Source organism: Hypanus sabinus, chromosome 2, assembly GCF_030144855.1.
Source record: "Hypanus sabinus isolate sHypSab1 chromosome 2, sHypSab1.hap1, whole genome shotgun sequence".
NCBI lineage: Eukaryota > Metazoa > Chordata > Chondrichthyes > Myliobatiformes > Dasyatidae > Hypanus > Hypanus sabinus.
In genome coordinates, this window is record NC_082707.1 from 43307601 (window position 1) to 43322096 (window position 14496).

The 14496-nt window shown below is 40.9% G+C and overlaps 2 protein-coding genes across 6 annotated transcripts in view; one reads left to right on the forward strand and one right to left on the reverse strand.

Moving 5' to 3' along the window:
• Positions 1-14496, reverse strand: part of mcf2l2 (MCF.2 cell line derived transforming sequence-like 2) — a 312522-nt gene that overhangs the window by 137360 nt on the left and 160666 nt on the right. The window contains exons 15-17 of the mRNA XM_059944935.1: positions 11690-11867; positions 5832-5935; positions 3804-3892 (exon numbers count right to left, since the gene is read on the reverse strand). Of these exons, the coding sequence (XP_059800918.1) occupies positions 3804-3892; positions 5832-5935; positions 11690-11867 (371 nt within the window). The remainder of the gene's footprint in view (positions 1-3803; positions 3893-5831; positions 5936-11689; positions 11868-14496) is intronic.
• b3gnt5a (UDP-GlcNAc:betaGal beta-1,3-N-acetylglucosaminyltransferase 5a) overlaps positions 1-14496 on the forward strand; it is a 75192-nt gene that overhangs the window by 27156 nt on the left and 33540 nt on the right. The gene's annotated exons all lie outside the window — the stretch shown is intronic.

The window sequence follows — 14496 nt, forward strand, 5'->3', positions numbered from 1 at the left end:
TCTGCCTTTTGTGTACTGTTGCACAAAATATTTGCAAATGCCTTTTTTTTTGCAACGCACATGAATGTAGAAACAGCAAAAAGCACAAATAGACCTTGCACCTTTTCCAACTTGTCCTTCAATTTCAATACCAACACATTATTATTCAATACAATATTCCTGCTCTCTCCTTATGTTTACTGTCCAGGAATCTATCCATCTCCTCAAATATATTGAAATACTTGGCCTTCACAGCCTTATGAAGTAAAGGATACCAGTCCTCAGAAGCATTGCCTTCTCAGTTTTAAATGTTTTATCTAATCAAGAAAAGCTCCCTTTCTACATCCAGTTTATCAGAAATCTGTACCTTTCAATGAGATCAGCTGTGATTCATCTGTGTAGACCTTGACTCCTTGTATAACAATCTTGGTATACTGGAATTGATCAAAGGCTAAATTCATAGTCATAGAGCTCTATAGCACAGAAACAGACCCTTAATCCCATGTAGTCCATGCCAACCCACCTACCTACACCCAGGCCATAGCTCTCCATACATCTCTCATCCATGTACCTATCCAAACTTCTCTCAAGTGCTATGATTGAACTCATTTCTACCCCTCCCGCTAGCAGTTCACTTGCGCTGTCTTTGAATGAAGAAGTTCCTCCTTGGATTCCCCTTAAATCTTTCACCTTAAACCTATGACCTCTAGTTCTAGTCTCACCCAACATGAGGGGGAAAATAACTGCAAGCAGTCACCTATCTATACCAGTTTATAATTTTGTATACCTCTAAGGTATTCTATCATTCTCCTGTGCTCCAGGGAATAAAGTCCTAACCTATTCAAACTTTCCCTATGCCTCTGGTCCTCAAGTCCCAGCAAAATCCTTGTAATTTTTCTCTGCACTTTTTCAATCTTCATAATATCTTGTAGGTAGGTGACCAGAACTGTACATCAATGGGGACATAAGAAGTTCCAGAGGATTGGAGGGTTGCAGATGTTGTTCCCTTATTCAAGAAAGGGAGTTGAGATGGAAAAGATCCTGAGAAGCAAGATTTATAAACATTTGGAGAGACATAATATGATTTGGAATAATCAGCATGGCTTTGTCAAAGGCAGGTTGTGCCTAACGAGCCTGATGGAATTTTTTGAGGATGTGACTAAACACATTGAAGGTAAAGCAGTAGCAAGGTATTTGATAAGGTACCCCATGTAAGGCTTATTGAGAAAGTAAGGAGGCATGAGATCCAAGTGGACATTGTTTTGTGGATCCAGAACTGGCTTGCCCACAGAAGGCAAAGAGTGGTTGTAGATGGGTCATATTCTGCATGGAGGTCAGTGACCAGTGGTGTACTTCAGGGATCTGTTCTGGGACCCCTACTCTTTGTGATTTTTATAAATGACCTGGATGAGGAAGTGGAGGGATGGGTTAGTAAATCTGATGACACAAAGGTTGGGGGTATTGTGGAGAGTGTGCAGGGCTGTCAGTGATTACAGTGGAACATTGATAGGATGCAAAACTGGGCTGAGAAGTGGCAGATGGAGCTCAACCCAGATAAGTGTGAGGTGGATAATTTTAGTAGGTCAAATATGATGGCAGAATATTGTATTAATGGTAAAACTCTTGGTAGTGTGGAGGATCAGAGGGATCTTGGGGTCCGAGTCCATAGGACACTCAAAGCTGCTGTGCAGGTTGACTCTGTGGTTAAGAAGGCATATGGATTCAGAAGGATTGAGTTTAGGAGACAAGAGGTAATGTTGCAGCTATAAAGGACCCTGATCAGACCCCACTTGGAGTACCGTGCTCAGTTCTCAGTTTAAGAGACTCCTGGATAGGTACATGGAGCTTAGAAAAATAGAGGGCTATGTGTAACCCTAGGTAATTTCTCAAGTAAGGATATGTTCGGCACAGCTTTGTGGGCCGAAGGGCCTGCATTGTGCTGTAGGCTTTGTTGAATCCAATGTTGAATCCAATTGACTACTCCACTCTGAATTACAAGCAACTTAACCTTATGAACTACCCTCTCATGCGGGATTTTGACAAAGGCCTTGCTAAAATCCATACAACAACCTCCGCTGCCTTTCTTTCATCAACATTCTTGGTAACCTTGCAAAACTTTGAGACTGGTTAGACATGACCTGCCATGCACAAAGCCATGTTGACTGTCTCTAATCTGGACCTGTCTATACAAATACGTGTCCTTTGGAATGGCATTGAATAATTGACCCATGATTGACATCAGGCTCACAAGCCTATAATTTCCTGGCTTATTCTTACAGACTTTCTTGAATAGCAGAACAACATGAATTACCATCCAGTCCTCTGGTACCTCACCTGTGACTACGGACATTTTAAATATCTTTGCCATGGCCCCTTGCTTTCTCTGCACTAGCCTCCCATAAGGTCTGAGGTAACATCTCATCAGAGCTTGGGATTTATTCCGCCCTAATTCACCTCATGACAACATGCACCTCCTCTTCTGTAATCCAGACACAATCCATGACTACTTCAGTCTTTTGCATCAGTTTCATAGTCCCTGTGTCTGTCTCCCAACTAAATACAGAAGCAAAAAATTCACTTAAGATCTTCTGCGTTGCTTCTGGCTCCATGCATAGATGATCACACTGATTTTCAAGTAGACCAATGTTGTCCCTTACTATCCTTTTGCTCTTAATATATCTATAAGAAGTCCTTGGGATTCTCCTGCAGCATATCTGTCAGAGCAACTTCACGCTTTCTTTTCGCCCTCCTGATTTCCCTCTTAGGTGTTCTCTTGCATTTTTTTAAATACTCTACAAGTACCACATTTGTTTGTTGCTGCCTATACCTGTTATGTACCTCATTCTTAATCAGGGTCTCAGTATCCCTCAAAAACCAAGGTCCCTAAACCCATGAGGTTTGCCTTTTATTTTAACAAACTCTGTGCTTTCAATATTCCACTTTTGAAGGCCTGGCTCTTACCAAGCATTCCTTTGCCGGAAAACAACTTATCCCAATCCACATCCTCCAGATCCTTTCTGGTGCCATCAGAATGGGCCTTTCTCCAAATATAATCTTAATCCTAGGACTTAGTCTATCTTTCTTATCCTATTCTTCCCCATAATTACCATTAAATTAATGGAATTACAATCACTAGATCCTAAATGCTCCCCTACACTTGTTACCTGCCCTGTCTCATCCCCTAAGAGGAGGTCTAGTATTATTCTCCCTCTAGATGTTGATTATACTGAACACATTTTACAAACCCTACCCCATCAAGCTCTCTTCCAGTATGGGAAGTCCCAGTCAATATGTGGAAAGTTATAATCACCAAATATTGCAACATTATACGTATTTCCTGCAATTGTCTGCAATCTCCCTACAAACCCACTGTCTCTTGTCCCATTAGTCCCATCAAAATGGTCATCCTTTTATTATTCCTGTGTTCCACCCAAATTGCCTCAGTAGATAAACCCTCAAGTATGTCCTCTCTGACATTTTCCCTGCCTAGTAATGCCACCCCACTCTCTTTAATCACTCCTGCTCTATCCTGTCAAAAACAATGTAACCCAGAACATTGAGCTGACCCTCCTGCAGCCAAGTCTCAGTAATGGCTACAATAACGTATAGTATGGATCGCCAGCACATTGAATCAAGTTTGCTTGCCTTACCTACAGTACTTATTGCCCTGAAATACACAATTCAGAACATTACTCCATCATGCTCAACTTTCCATTTTCCATCTTTATTTGTAGGACATGATTCTAGGGCAAGTATGTACATTGTTAGGCAAGGGTGTCGGTAATTCGTCTGCAGACATAAAGAACCGTGAGCAGGCATCTTACCTCCTCCTTGTAGACAGGTTCTCTTCACTTTCAGTTGTCACTTGGATGGGACTGGATCCCCCTTGACTGGCTTCAAGCATCACCTCAATCTAAAATGAAAGGAGTGGGAAAAGCAAAATATGTGACTGCACAAAAATGCAGTGAAATCTTTGCAAGCCATTCATCTAATATCACTGCATTCAATGAGCAGTGAACTTCAACTAATGCCTTATGCTGTTGAAATTAATTTAGAAAATTTCTAAATTATTTTCAACAACATAAGGCATGAATGTGAAATAATTCAGAAAATAAATGAGTATTTGGATAGACATGGACTGATTAAGTACAGTCAGCATAGCTTGTGTGTGGTAGGTAATTTCTAATCAATTTTAAAGTTTTTCAAGTAAGATACCAGGAAAGTGGATGTAGGCAAGGCAGTGGATGTTGTCCAGGTCCCACATAGGAAATTGGTCAAGAAGGCTCAGTTGCTTGGCATTCAGGATGAGGTAGTAAATTAGGTTAGACATTTGCTTCGTGGGAGAAGCCAGAGAGTGTGAGTAGAGGGTTACCTCTCTGAATGGAGGTCTGTCTGTGACTAGAGGAGTGCTGCAGGAATCTATGCTGGGTCCATTGTCGTTTGTCATCCATGTCTACGATCTGGATAATTACATGTTAATTGGATCAGCAGATGACACCAAGATTGGGGGTGTAGTGGACAGCAAGGAAGGTTATCAAAGCTTGCAAAGTGATCTGGACCAGCTGGAAAAATATAGACTGAAAAACTCGCAGATGGAATTTAATGTAGACAAATGCAAGGTGTTGCACTTTGGTAGGACCAACCTCAGTAGGTCTTAAACTGTGAATAATAGGGCAGTGAGGAGTGCAGTGGAATATGGGAATACAGATCTGCCATTCATTGAAAAAGGTGTCACAGGTGGAGAAGGTTGTAAAGAAAGCTTTAAGCACATTGGCCTTCAAAAATCAAAGTGTTTGAGTACAGAAGTTGAGATGTTGAAGTTATATAAGACATTGGTGAAGCCCTGTTTTGAGTAATGTGCAGTTTTGTTCACACTCTACAGGAAAGGCTGAAAGAGTACACAGAAAACTTACAAGGATGTTGCTGGGTCTGGAGGGCCTGAGTTATAAGGAAAGATTGTATAGTTTGGGACATAGAAGCTTGACAGGAGATTTGATAGAGGTATACAAAATTACGAAGGGTGTAGATAGGGTAAATGCAAGCAGGCTTTTTTCTACTGAGGTTGGGTGGGACTGTAACTGGAGGTCATGGGTTAAAGGTGAAAGGTGAAAAGTTTAAGGGGAACATGAGGGGAAAACTATTTCACTCAAGAGGGCTGTGAGAGTGTGGAATGAGCCACTCAGGGACTTGTGCTAATATTATTTTGTGACTAGATGTGCTATTGTAACTATATTTGCTGGGTGTAACCGCATGCACTGTGTTTTGTACATTTGGCTGCAGAGGAATGACATTTCATTTAGCTATATATGTGTTTGGTTGAATGACAATTGAACATGAAATGAAATGCTGAAGGTTACTGTTATTATCTAACACTTCCCCAAACCTCCCCCTAAATCCTAGAATGACCTTACCACCAAGGCAAATGAAAATTCTCTTTAAAAAAAGATTTAGCTACAGTCTGCATTGAAATAGTCAGTCTCTAGATAATATATTTGCATATCTGATACAGGCTTGTCGAGAAGTATACTTATATTTTTCTACAACTGGAAACTAAATGCGCAGCTAAAGGAATCAAATCAACAACCGGGAGTTTGATAAATCAAAGGGAATTGTGAATAATAAGAGCTATTGCTCTGATCTACTTAGCCTATAGTAGCAATAATTAGTACTGCATCAAAAATTCCTCTTCACAGCACCTTGCTCAAAATAAAATTCAAGATATCTTGAGTTTAAACAGAAGATAACATTTAAACAACTTTATCACATTCTTTCATGCATGTTTAAATATACGTCCATTAGGTGCATGTGATTATGACTATAACTCATGTAAAGGCAAACTTGTATTTGCTTACCTTTAAGTTTCCTTTTGGTTTCTTTATGTTTCGTTTCTTCGCTAATTCTGTGTCAATTGGCAGCTTTGTGTTGCTAATGTTATCTAAACTCCTTCTACTGGGAGCTGTGGAAAAATTGAGTGGCAGTGAGGATGGAGTTCCTGTCATATTGGCAAATGTAAGATGGAGATGATTTGTTCTTTACATAGATATAACAGTGCCCTTGTCTTTAAAAAAAAATAGCATGCAAAGTGGTCTTCATCTGATATATAGTTATATGACAGGTGTAAATAAAGGACTTTATGTGGACAGCTCTTGTCACCTGTGTTTGGCAGCTCATCGAGGAGAAGGAAAACTCGGATCTCAAATTCCACCGCCTTGCAGTGATACCCACTGATAGGGAAGGTTTTGAGAGTAAACACTGAGCAAAACATCTGGAGCCAGAGTCGCTAACGCAGTTATATGTTGAGTTCAACACCGACTGGTGGCTACTGTGATGCCTCTGGTGCCAAACTGTATCAGTATCATCAATCAATACTGTGATGATCAGAAACATCACAAAGTGATCATTCAATACGCATTTGATTACAGTATTGTAGAAGAGAATACCAAGTGCTTACACTATATTGGAAGAAATGCAAGTCAATTGCTGCTGAATTGTCCAACTTGAGGTAACTCTTCCCTGTGTGTATCAGAGCATGCAAGACAATCCACTTGTGATATAGGCCTGGAATTTTTTTTCTCTCTATTAGTACCAACTGACATGCTGAATATGTCTGTAGTTTGCAACTATGCTATTCCTTTGTTCATATTTTCACTTTCTAATTGTCCTCATTTCATCACTTTTATGAACACATGACCACATTCTCTCTTTACTCCCTGTTTAATTACTAAAGAGATTACCCTGCTGACAGCATTTTCCCAGGGTAGCACTAATCTTGCAACATGGAAGAAATCTTTGTCCTATGCATCCCTCCCTCCCTCCCTTGACATGAACTTGCTCCTCCCCCCTTCCCAGTCCTGAAGGGTTTTTAATCTGAAATGTTAATTAACCATGTTCCATTAGCACAGACACTGTCTGATCTGCCGAGAGTGTAAAGTGTTTTGTGTTTTATGTTTTCTAAATTCTAGTACCTGCAGATTCACTTTGATTTTAATTTTAATCAAAGATGTTTCAGGCTTTTTAAAAAAGAAAGATGGGAAGAAGCAAGAAGGACAAAGAGAGTGTCTGTGATTGGATACAGACATGAAGTCACATCCAAATGGGTATTCCCTTCAGTCACTCTAGTGCAACTTGAAGATCATCAATCTGCCGCAATAACTCTCCACAGATGCTGCCGAACATGCTGAGTATTTTCAGGGTTTTCTTAGCTGATTTTCAGCATCTGAACTCATCCGGTTTTTTTGGGTGTAACCATATAACCATATAACAATCACAGCACGGAAACAGGCCATCTCGGCCCTCCTAGTCCGTGCCGAACTCTTAATCTCACCTAGTCCCACCTACCCGCACTCAGCCCATAACCCTCCACTCCTTTCCTGTCCATATACCTATCCAATTTTACCTTAAATGACACAACTGAACTGGCCTCTACTACTTCTACAGGAAGCTCATTCCACACAGCTATCACTCTTTGAGTAAAGAAATACCCCCTCGTGTTTCCCTTAAACTTCTGCCCCCTAACTCTCAAATCATGTCCTCTCGTTTGAATCTCCCCTACTCTCAATGGAAACAGCCTATTCACGTCAACTCTATCTATCCCTCTCAAAATTTTAAATACCTCGATCAAATCCCCCCTCAAACTTCTACGCTCCAGTGAATAGAGACCTAACTTGTTCAACCTTTCTCTGTAACTTAAGTTCTGAAACCCAGGTAACATCCTAGTAAATCGTCTCTGCACCCTCTCTAATTTATTGATATCTTTCCTATAATTCGGTGACCAGAACTGCACACAATATTCTAAATTTGGCCTTACCAATGCCTTGTACAATTTTAACATTACATCCCAACTTCTGTACTCAATGCTCTGATTTATAAAGGCCAGCGTTCCAAAAGCCTTCTTCACCACCCTATCTACATGAGACTCCACCTTCAGGGAACTATGCACTGTTATTCCTAGATCTCTCTGTTCCACTGCATTCCTCAATGCCCTACCATTTACCCTGTATGTTCTATTTGGATTATTCCTGCCAAAATGTAGAACCTCACACTGCTCAGCATTAAACTCCATCTGCAAACATTCAGCCCATTCTTCTAACCGGCATAAATCTCCCTGCAAGCTTTGAAAACCCACCTCATTATCCACAACACCTACCTTAGTATCATCGGCATACTTACTAATCCAATTTACCACCCCATCATCCAGATCATTTATGTATATTACAAACAACATTGGGCCCAAAACAGATCCCTGAGGCACCCCGCTAGTCACCGGCCTCCATCCCGATAAACAATTATCCACCACTACTCTCTGGCATCTCCCATCTAGCCACTGTTGAATCCATTTTATTACTCCAGCATTATTACCTAACGACTGAACCTTCTTAACTAACCTTCCATGTGGAACTTCGTCAAAGGCTTTGCTGAAGTCCATATAGACTACATCCACTGCCTTACCCTCATCAACATTCCTCGTAACTTCTTCAAAAAATTCAATAAGGTTTGTCAAACATGACCTTTCACGCACAAATCCATGCTGGCTACTCCTAATCAGATCCTGTCTATCCAGATAATTATTAATACTATCTCTAAGAATACTTTCCATTAATTTACCCACCACTGATGTCAAACTGACAGGTCTATAATTGCTAGGCTTACTTCTAGAACCCTTTTTAAACAATGGAACCACATGAGCAATACGCCAATCCTCCAGCACAATCCCTGTTTCTAATGACATCTTAAAGATCTCAGTCAGAGCTCCTGCTATTTCTACACAAATTTCCCTCAAGGTCCTGGGGAATATCCTGTCAGGACCCGGAGATTTATCCACTTTTAAATTTCTTTAAAGCGCCAGTACTTCCACCTCTTTAATTGTCATAGGTTCCATAACTCCCTTACTTGTTTCCCACACCTTACACAATTCAATATCCTTCTCCTTAGTGAATACCGAAGAGAAGAAATCGTTCAAAATCTCTCCCATCTCCCTCGGCTCCACACATAGCTGACAGCTCTGATTCTCTAAGGGGCCAATTTTATCCCTCACTATCCTCTTGCTTTTAATATAACTGTAGAAACCTTTCAGATTTACTTTCACCTTATTTGCCAAACCAACCTCGTATCTTCTTTTAGCTTTTCTAATCTCTTTCTTAAGATTCCTTTTACACTCTTTATATTCCTCGAGCAATTCCTTTACTCCATGCTGCCTATATCTATTGTAGACATCCCTCTTTTTCCGAACCAAATTTCTAATATCCCTTGAAAACCATGGTGCTTTCAAACCTTTAACCTTTCCTTTCAACCTAACAGGAACATAAAGATTCTGTACCCTCATAATTTCACCCTTAAATGACCTCCATTTCTCTATTACATCCTTCCCATAAAACAACTTGACCCAATCCACTCTCTCTAAATCCCTTCGCATCTCCTCAAAGTTAGCCTTTCTCCAATCAAAAATCTCAACTCTAGGTCCTGTCCTGTCCTTCTCCATAATTATATTGAAGCTAATACTATTGTGATCACTGGACCCGAAGTGCTCCCCAACACATACATCTGTCAGCTGACCTATCGCATTCCCTAACAGGGGATCCAACACTGCCCCATCTCTCGTCGGTACTTCTATGTATTGTTGCAAAAAACTATCCTGCACACATTTCACAAACACTAAACCATCCAGCCCTTTTACAGAATGAGCTTCCCAGTCTACGTGTGGAAAATTAAAATCTCCCACAATCACCACCTTGTGTTTACTACAAATATCTGCTATCTCCTTACACATTTGCTCTTCCAACTCACGCTCCCCATTAGGTGGCCTATAATACACTCCTATCAGTGTTACTACACCTTTCCCATTCCTCAATTCCATCCAAATAGCCTCCCTAGAGGAGCTCTCTAATCTATCCTTCCAAAGCACTGCCATAAGATTTTCTCGGACAAGCAATGCAACACTTCCTCCTCTGGCCCCTCCTACTCTATCACACCTGAAGCAAATAAATCCAGGAATATTTAGTTGCCAATCACACTCTTCCTGCAACCATGTTTCACTAATAGCTACAACATCATAATTCCAGGTATCAATCCACGCTTTAAGCTCATCCACCTTTCTTACAATGCTCCTAGCATTAAAATAGATACATTTAAGATACTCTCCACCCCCTCCTCTCTTTTCATCCCTAACAATGCATTCAAATTTATTATCCTTTTCTTTCTTTTCCCCTACATCTTCGGGCTGAGCGCATCCCTTCTCCATCACCTGCCTTTCCTCCCTCACACACTGTCTATTTACTTGCTCTACTGGTGATTCCCGCCCCCCCCATCTTACTAGTTTAAAGTCTGTCCTGTAGCCCTAGCAAACCTCCCCGCTAGGATATTGGTCCCCCCAGGATTCAAGTGTAACCCGTCCTTCTTGAACAGGTCACGCCTGCCCCAGAAGAGGTCCCAATGATCCAGAAACTTGAATCCCTGCCCCCTGCTCCAATCCTACAGCCACGCATTCATCCTCCACCTAATTCTATTCCTACTCTCACTGTTGCGTGGCACAGGCAGTAATCCCAAGATTACTACCTTTGCGGTCCTTCTTCTTAACTGCCTTCCTAACTCACTATACTCTCGTTTCAGGACCTCTTCCCCTTTCTTACCTATGTCATTGGTACCTACATGTACCATGACCTCTGGCTCCTCACCCTCCCACTTCAGGATATCTTGGACGCGATCAGAAACGTCCCGAACCCTGGCACCAGGGAGGCAAATTACCATCCGGGACTCCCAATCACCTCCACAGAACCGCCTGTCTGAACCCCTGACTATCGAGTCCCCTATTACTATGGTCCTCTTTCTTCTATCCCTACCCTTCTGAGCTACAGGGCCGTCCTCTGTGCCGGAGGCCCGGCCACTGCCACTTCCACCAGGAAGGCTGTCCCCCCCAACAGTACTCAAACATGAGTACTTATTGTCAAGGGGTACAGCCACTGGGGTACTCTCTAGTACCTGCCTCTTCCCCTTCCTGACCGTGACCCACCTATCTGCCTCCCGTGGCCCCGGAGTGACCACCTGCCTGTAACTCCTCTCTATCACCTCCTCACTCTCCCTGACCAGGCGAAGGTCATCGAGCTGCAGCTCCACAGAGATAACAGAGATAACATTGTCACAGCACAAAGTTGCGAAGCTAAAGTTGAAGACTGTATTCCAGATAAAGTTAAATAATTCTTGTATGTTGCAGGTAATCTAAAATATTCTTTAAATAAGTTCACTGAGTAAAATAACTAGCTATTCATTAACATTCATTTTCTGCTCATTAGAGGGGTAAAAGACCATGTGCAAGTGGGTATACAGGAATTTAAATTCCTATTTTTGGAGGGGCACTTAGAGGACATTACACACAAATGCATTACACACAAATGCACTCACCCTTCAGTGATTTTGCACTCAGAGAGGGTGTAGCCTGTACCTACCACCCTTGTGTGTGTCCTGACCCTGTAGCTTTAAATAAAATCATAATGCTAACTTGCTGGAAAGTGTCCTTGTACTGAATACAGACATTATGCTTATAGGATATGAAAGCAATCAGCTATTTCACTTAATTTCATTTGTTAATCAGATAGTGGAATTGAATGTCAAAATTCATGTTGTTTATAAGCCTTTAGTTCACTGTTTTTGAACTCTACACAATTACTGTACATTAGTCAATTGGCAAAATTTGACAGCATAGGACTTGTTCACTTACTGAGTACAGGTGCCTTAACTGGTTTTGGTGAGGAACGTTTTGGAGATGATTCAGGTCGTGGGGCAACAGGTTGAACTGGACGAGTCTGTTTCGCTGCTAGTTTCTTTAAACTAGCTTGACGTTTTTCAAACATTTCATAAACATTTTCTAGCTTTTCGAGATGTGCCTGTATTTTAGCCTGGAACAGAAATACAATATTAAAGTTGTGATTATTGCTTTCTATCAGGAACTTTGTGCCTGTTTCACATTTGGCTCCTTTTCTTCCCATACTCTATTTTCATCCTCAAACCACTCCAATAAGCTAATTTCCATAATGTTCCATATTTATGTTCCATAATTATGGAACATCCTGGGATGTTCCATAATTTCCATAATTCTGATTTCCATAATGTTTTCCACAGTTTATCAATCAGGCATTTTTCCTTTGAGCTTTGAAATCTTAATCCCTTAATTAACAAAGGCATCTCTTCCTACTTCTTTGTTCTTGTCACCATCCTGTCAACACATCATGCATTTAATTGCTGATTTCCTTTTCCATTTCCTCATTACCTAAGATTATATCTGACTTTTATTCCTCTACTTTGGCACAGCTCCATAGGGTTGGTCTTCACTTTCACATCTTCATCACCACTACCTATTTTGTTAGTTTTTTTTTGGGGCAAACCTTCATAGTTGCTTCAAACCCACAGTTCAATATAATGTACTAGACTGGTAATAGCAGGCCAATTCCAGTGTGGCACATGGCACTGCAGTTAGTGCTGCTGCCTCTTAACTCTAGGGACAGGATGGTAATCCTGACCTCATCCACGTGGAGACTCCACATTCTGATGATACTTTGTGGGATTCCTCCACATCCCAAAGATAAATAGGATAATGCAAGTGGCTTCTAGGTCCATGTGCATAGCAATTAGAATCAAAAGAATCAATGGGTATATGTGAAGAAAAAATAAAATGCAGAGATACAGAGAAATGAGAAGAGTTGAACTAATATCAAACAGTAGTAAATCAAGGCAACTGGACTTGCTCTGTTGTCTAGGAGACATTTCGCCACTCATCCAAGAGGCTTTTTCAGTTCTAATCCATGGTGAGTAATTTTCCCATTTATAAACCTGGTGAGTTGTTTAAATGGACAGCAATCACATTAAGAGTCGTAGAAGTAATTATATCATTCTTACTCAGCACACGATCCACTCGAAGTAACACTGGCTTATCTTTTTTCTGCTTCCTCATCATGGACTTGCACGGTAAATTAGTTCATTGGGTGTAACTTTATCTGAAGTGCCTTCAGTTAGGATCACACTCTCACCACTAGGTTCACTAATTTCTCTGACGTTAAATTGAAGAACAGTTACTACCCCACAACCGTTATTAGATATTTGAATAGAAGGGGACAACTGCACTCAATTAGCCCATCATTCAAATGTTACCACAACCAATGCTCTCACTTTAAGGACTGTATCTCATAATCTCATGTTACCGTTATTTATTGCAATTTATTTGTATTTGCATTTGTACAGTTGTATTCTGTACTCTGGTTGAACTTTCATTGATCCTGTTATAGTTACTATTCTATAAATTTGTTGAGTATGCCAGCAGGAAAATAAACCTCAGGGTTGTATATGGTGATATATATGTACTTTGATATTAAAATTTACAAACCCCATTTCCAGAAAAGTTAGGATATTTTCCAAAATGCAATAAAACAAAAATCTGTGATATGTTAATTCACGTGAACCTTTATTTAACTGACAAAAGTACAAAGAAAAAATTTTCAATAGTTTTACTGACCAACTTAATTGTATTTTGTAAATATACACAAATTTAGAATTTGATGGCTGCAACACACTCAACAAAGTTGGGATAGAGTTAAAATAAGATTGAAAAGTGCACAGAATATTCAGGTAACACCGGTTTGGAAGACTCCACATTAAGCAGGCTAATTGGTAGCAGATGAGGTATCATGACTGGGTATAAAAGTAGAGTCCATCAAAAGCTCAGTCTTTGCAAGCAAGGATGGGTCGTGGCACACCCCCTTGTGCCAAAATTCATGAGAGAATTGTTAGTCAGTTCAAAAGGAACATTTCCCAACGCAACATTGCAGAGAATTTAGGTCTTTCAACATCTACGGTACATAATATTGTGAAAAGATTCAGAGAATTCAGAGACATCTCAGTGCGTAACGGGCAAGGTCAGAAACCACTGTTGAATGCACGTGATCTTCGAGCCCTCAGGTGGCACTGCCGAAGAAACTGTCATGCTACTGTGACAATTATAGCCACCTGGGCTCGGAAGTACTTCGGAAAACCATTGTCACTTAACACAGTCCGTCACTGCATCCAGAAGTGCAACTTGAAACTGTATTACACAAGGAGGAAGCCATACATCAACTCTATGCAGAAATGCCAGTGAGTTCTCTGGGCCCAAGCTCATCTCAGATGGACCGAAAGACTGTGGAACCATGTGCTGTGGTCAGATGAGTCCACATTTCAGCTAGTTTTCAGAAAAAACGGGCATTGAGTTCTCCGTTTTCATCTCCAAAGATGAAAACGACCATCCTGATTGTTATCAGTGAAAAGTGCAAAAGCCAGCATCTGTGATGGTATGGGGGTGCATCAGTGCCCACGGCATGGGTGAGTTGCATGTAATTGAAGGCGTATATTAGGATTGACTCAGGCATATATTAGGATTTTAGAGAGACATATGTTGCCATCAAGGTGATGTCTCTTCCCGGGACGTCCATGCTTATTTCAGCAGGACAATGCCAGACCACATTCTGCACGGCCTACAACAGCATAGCTTTGTAGACA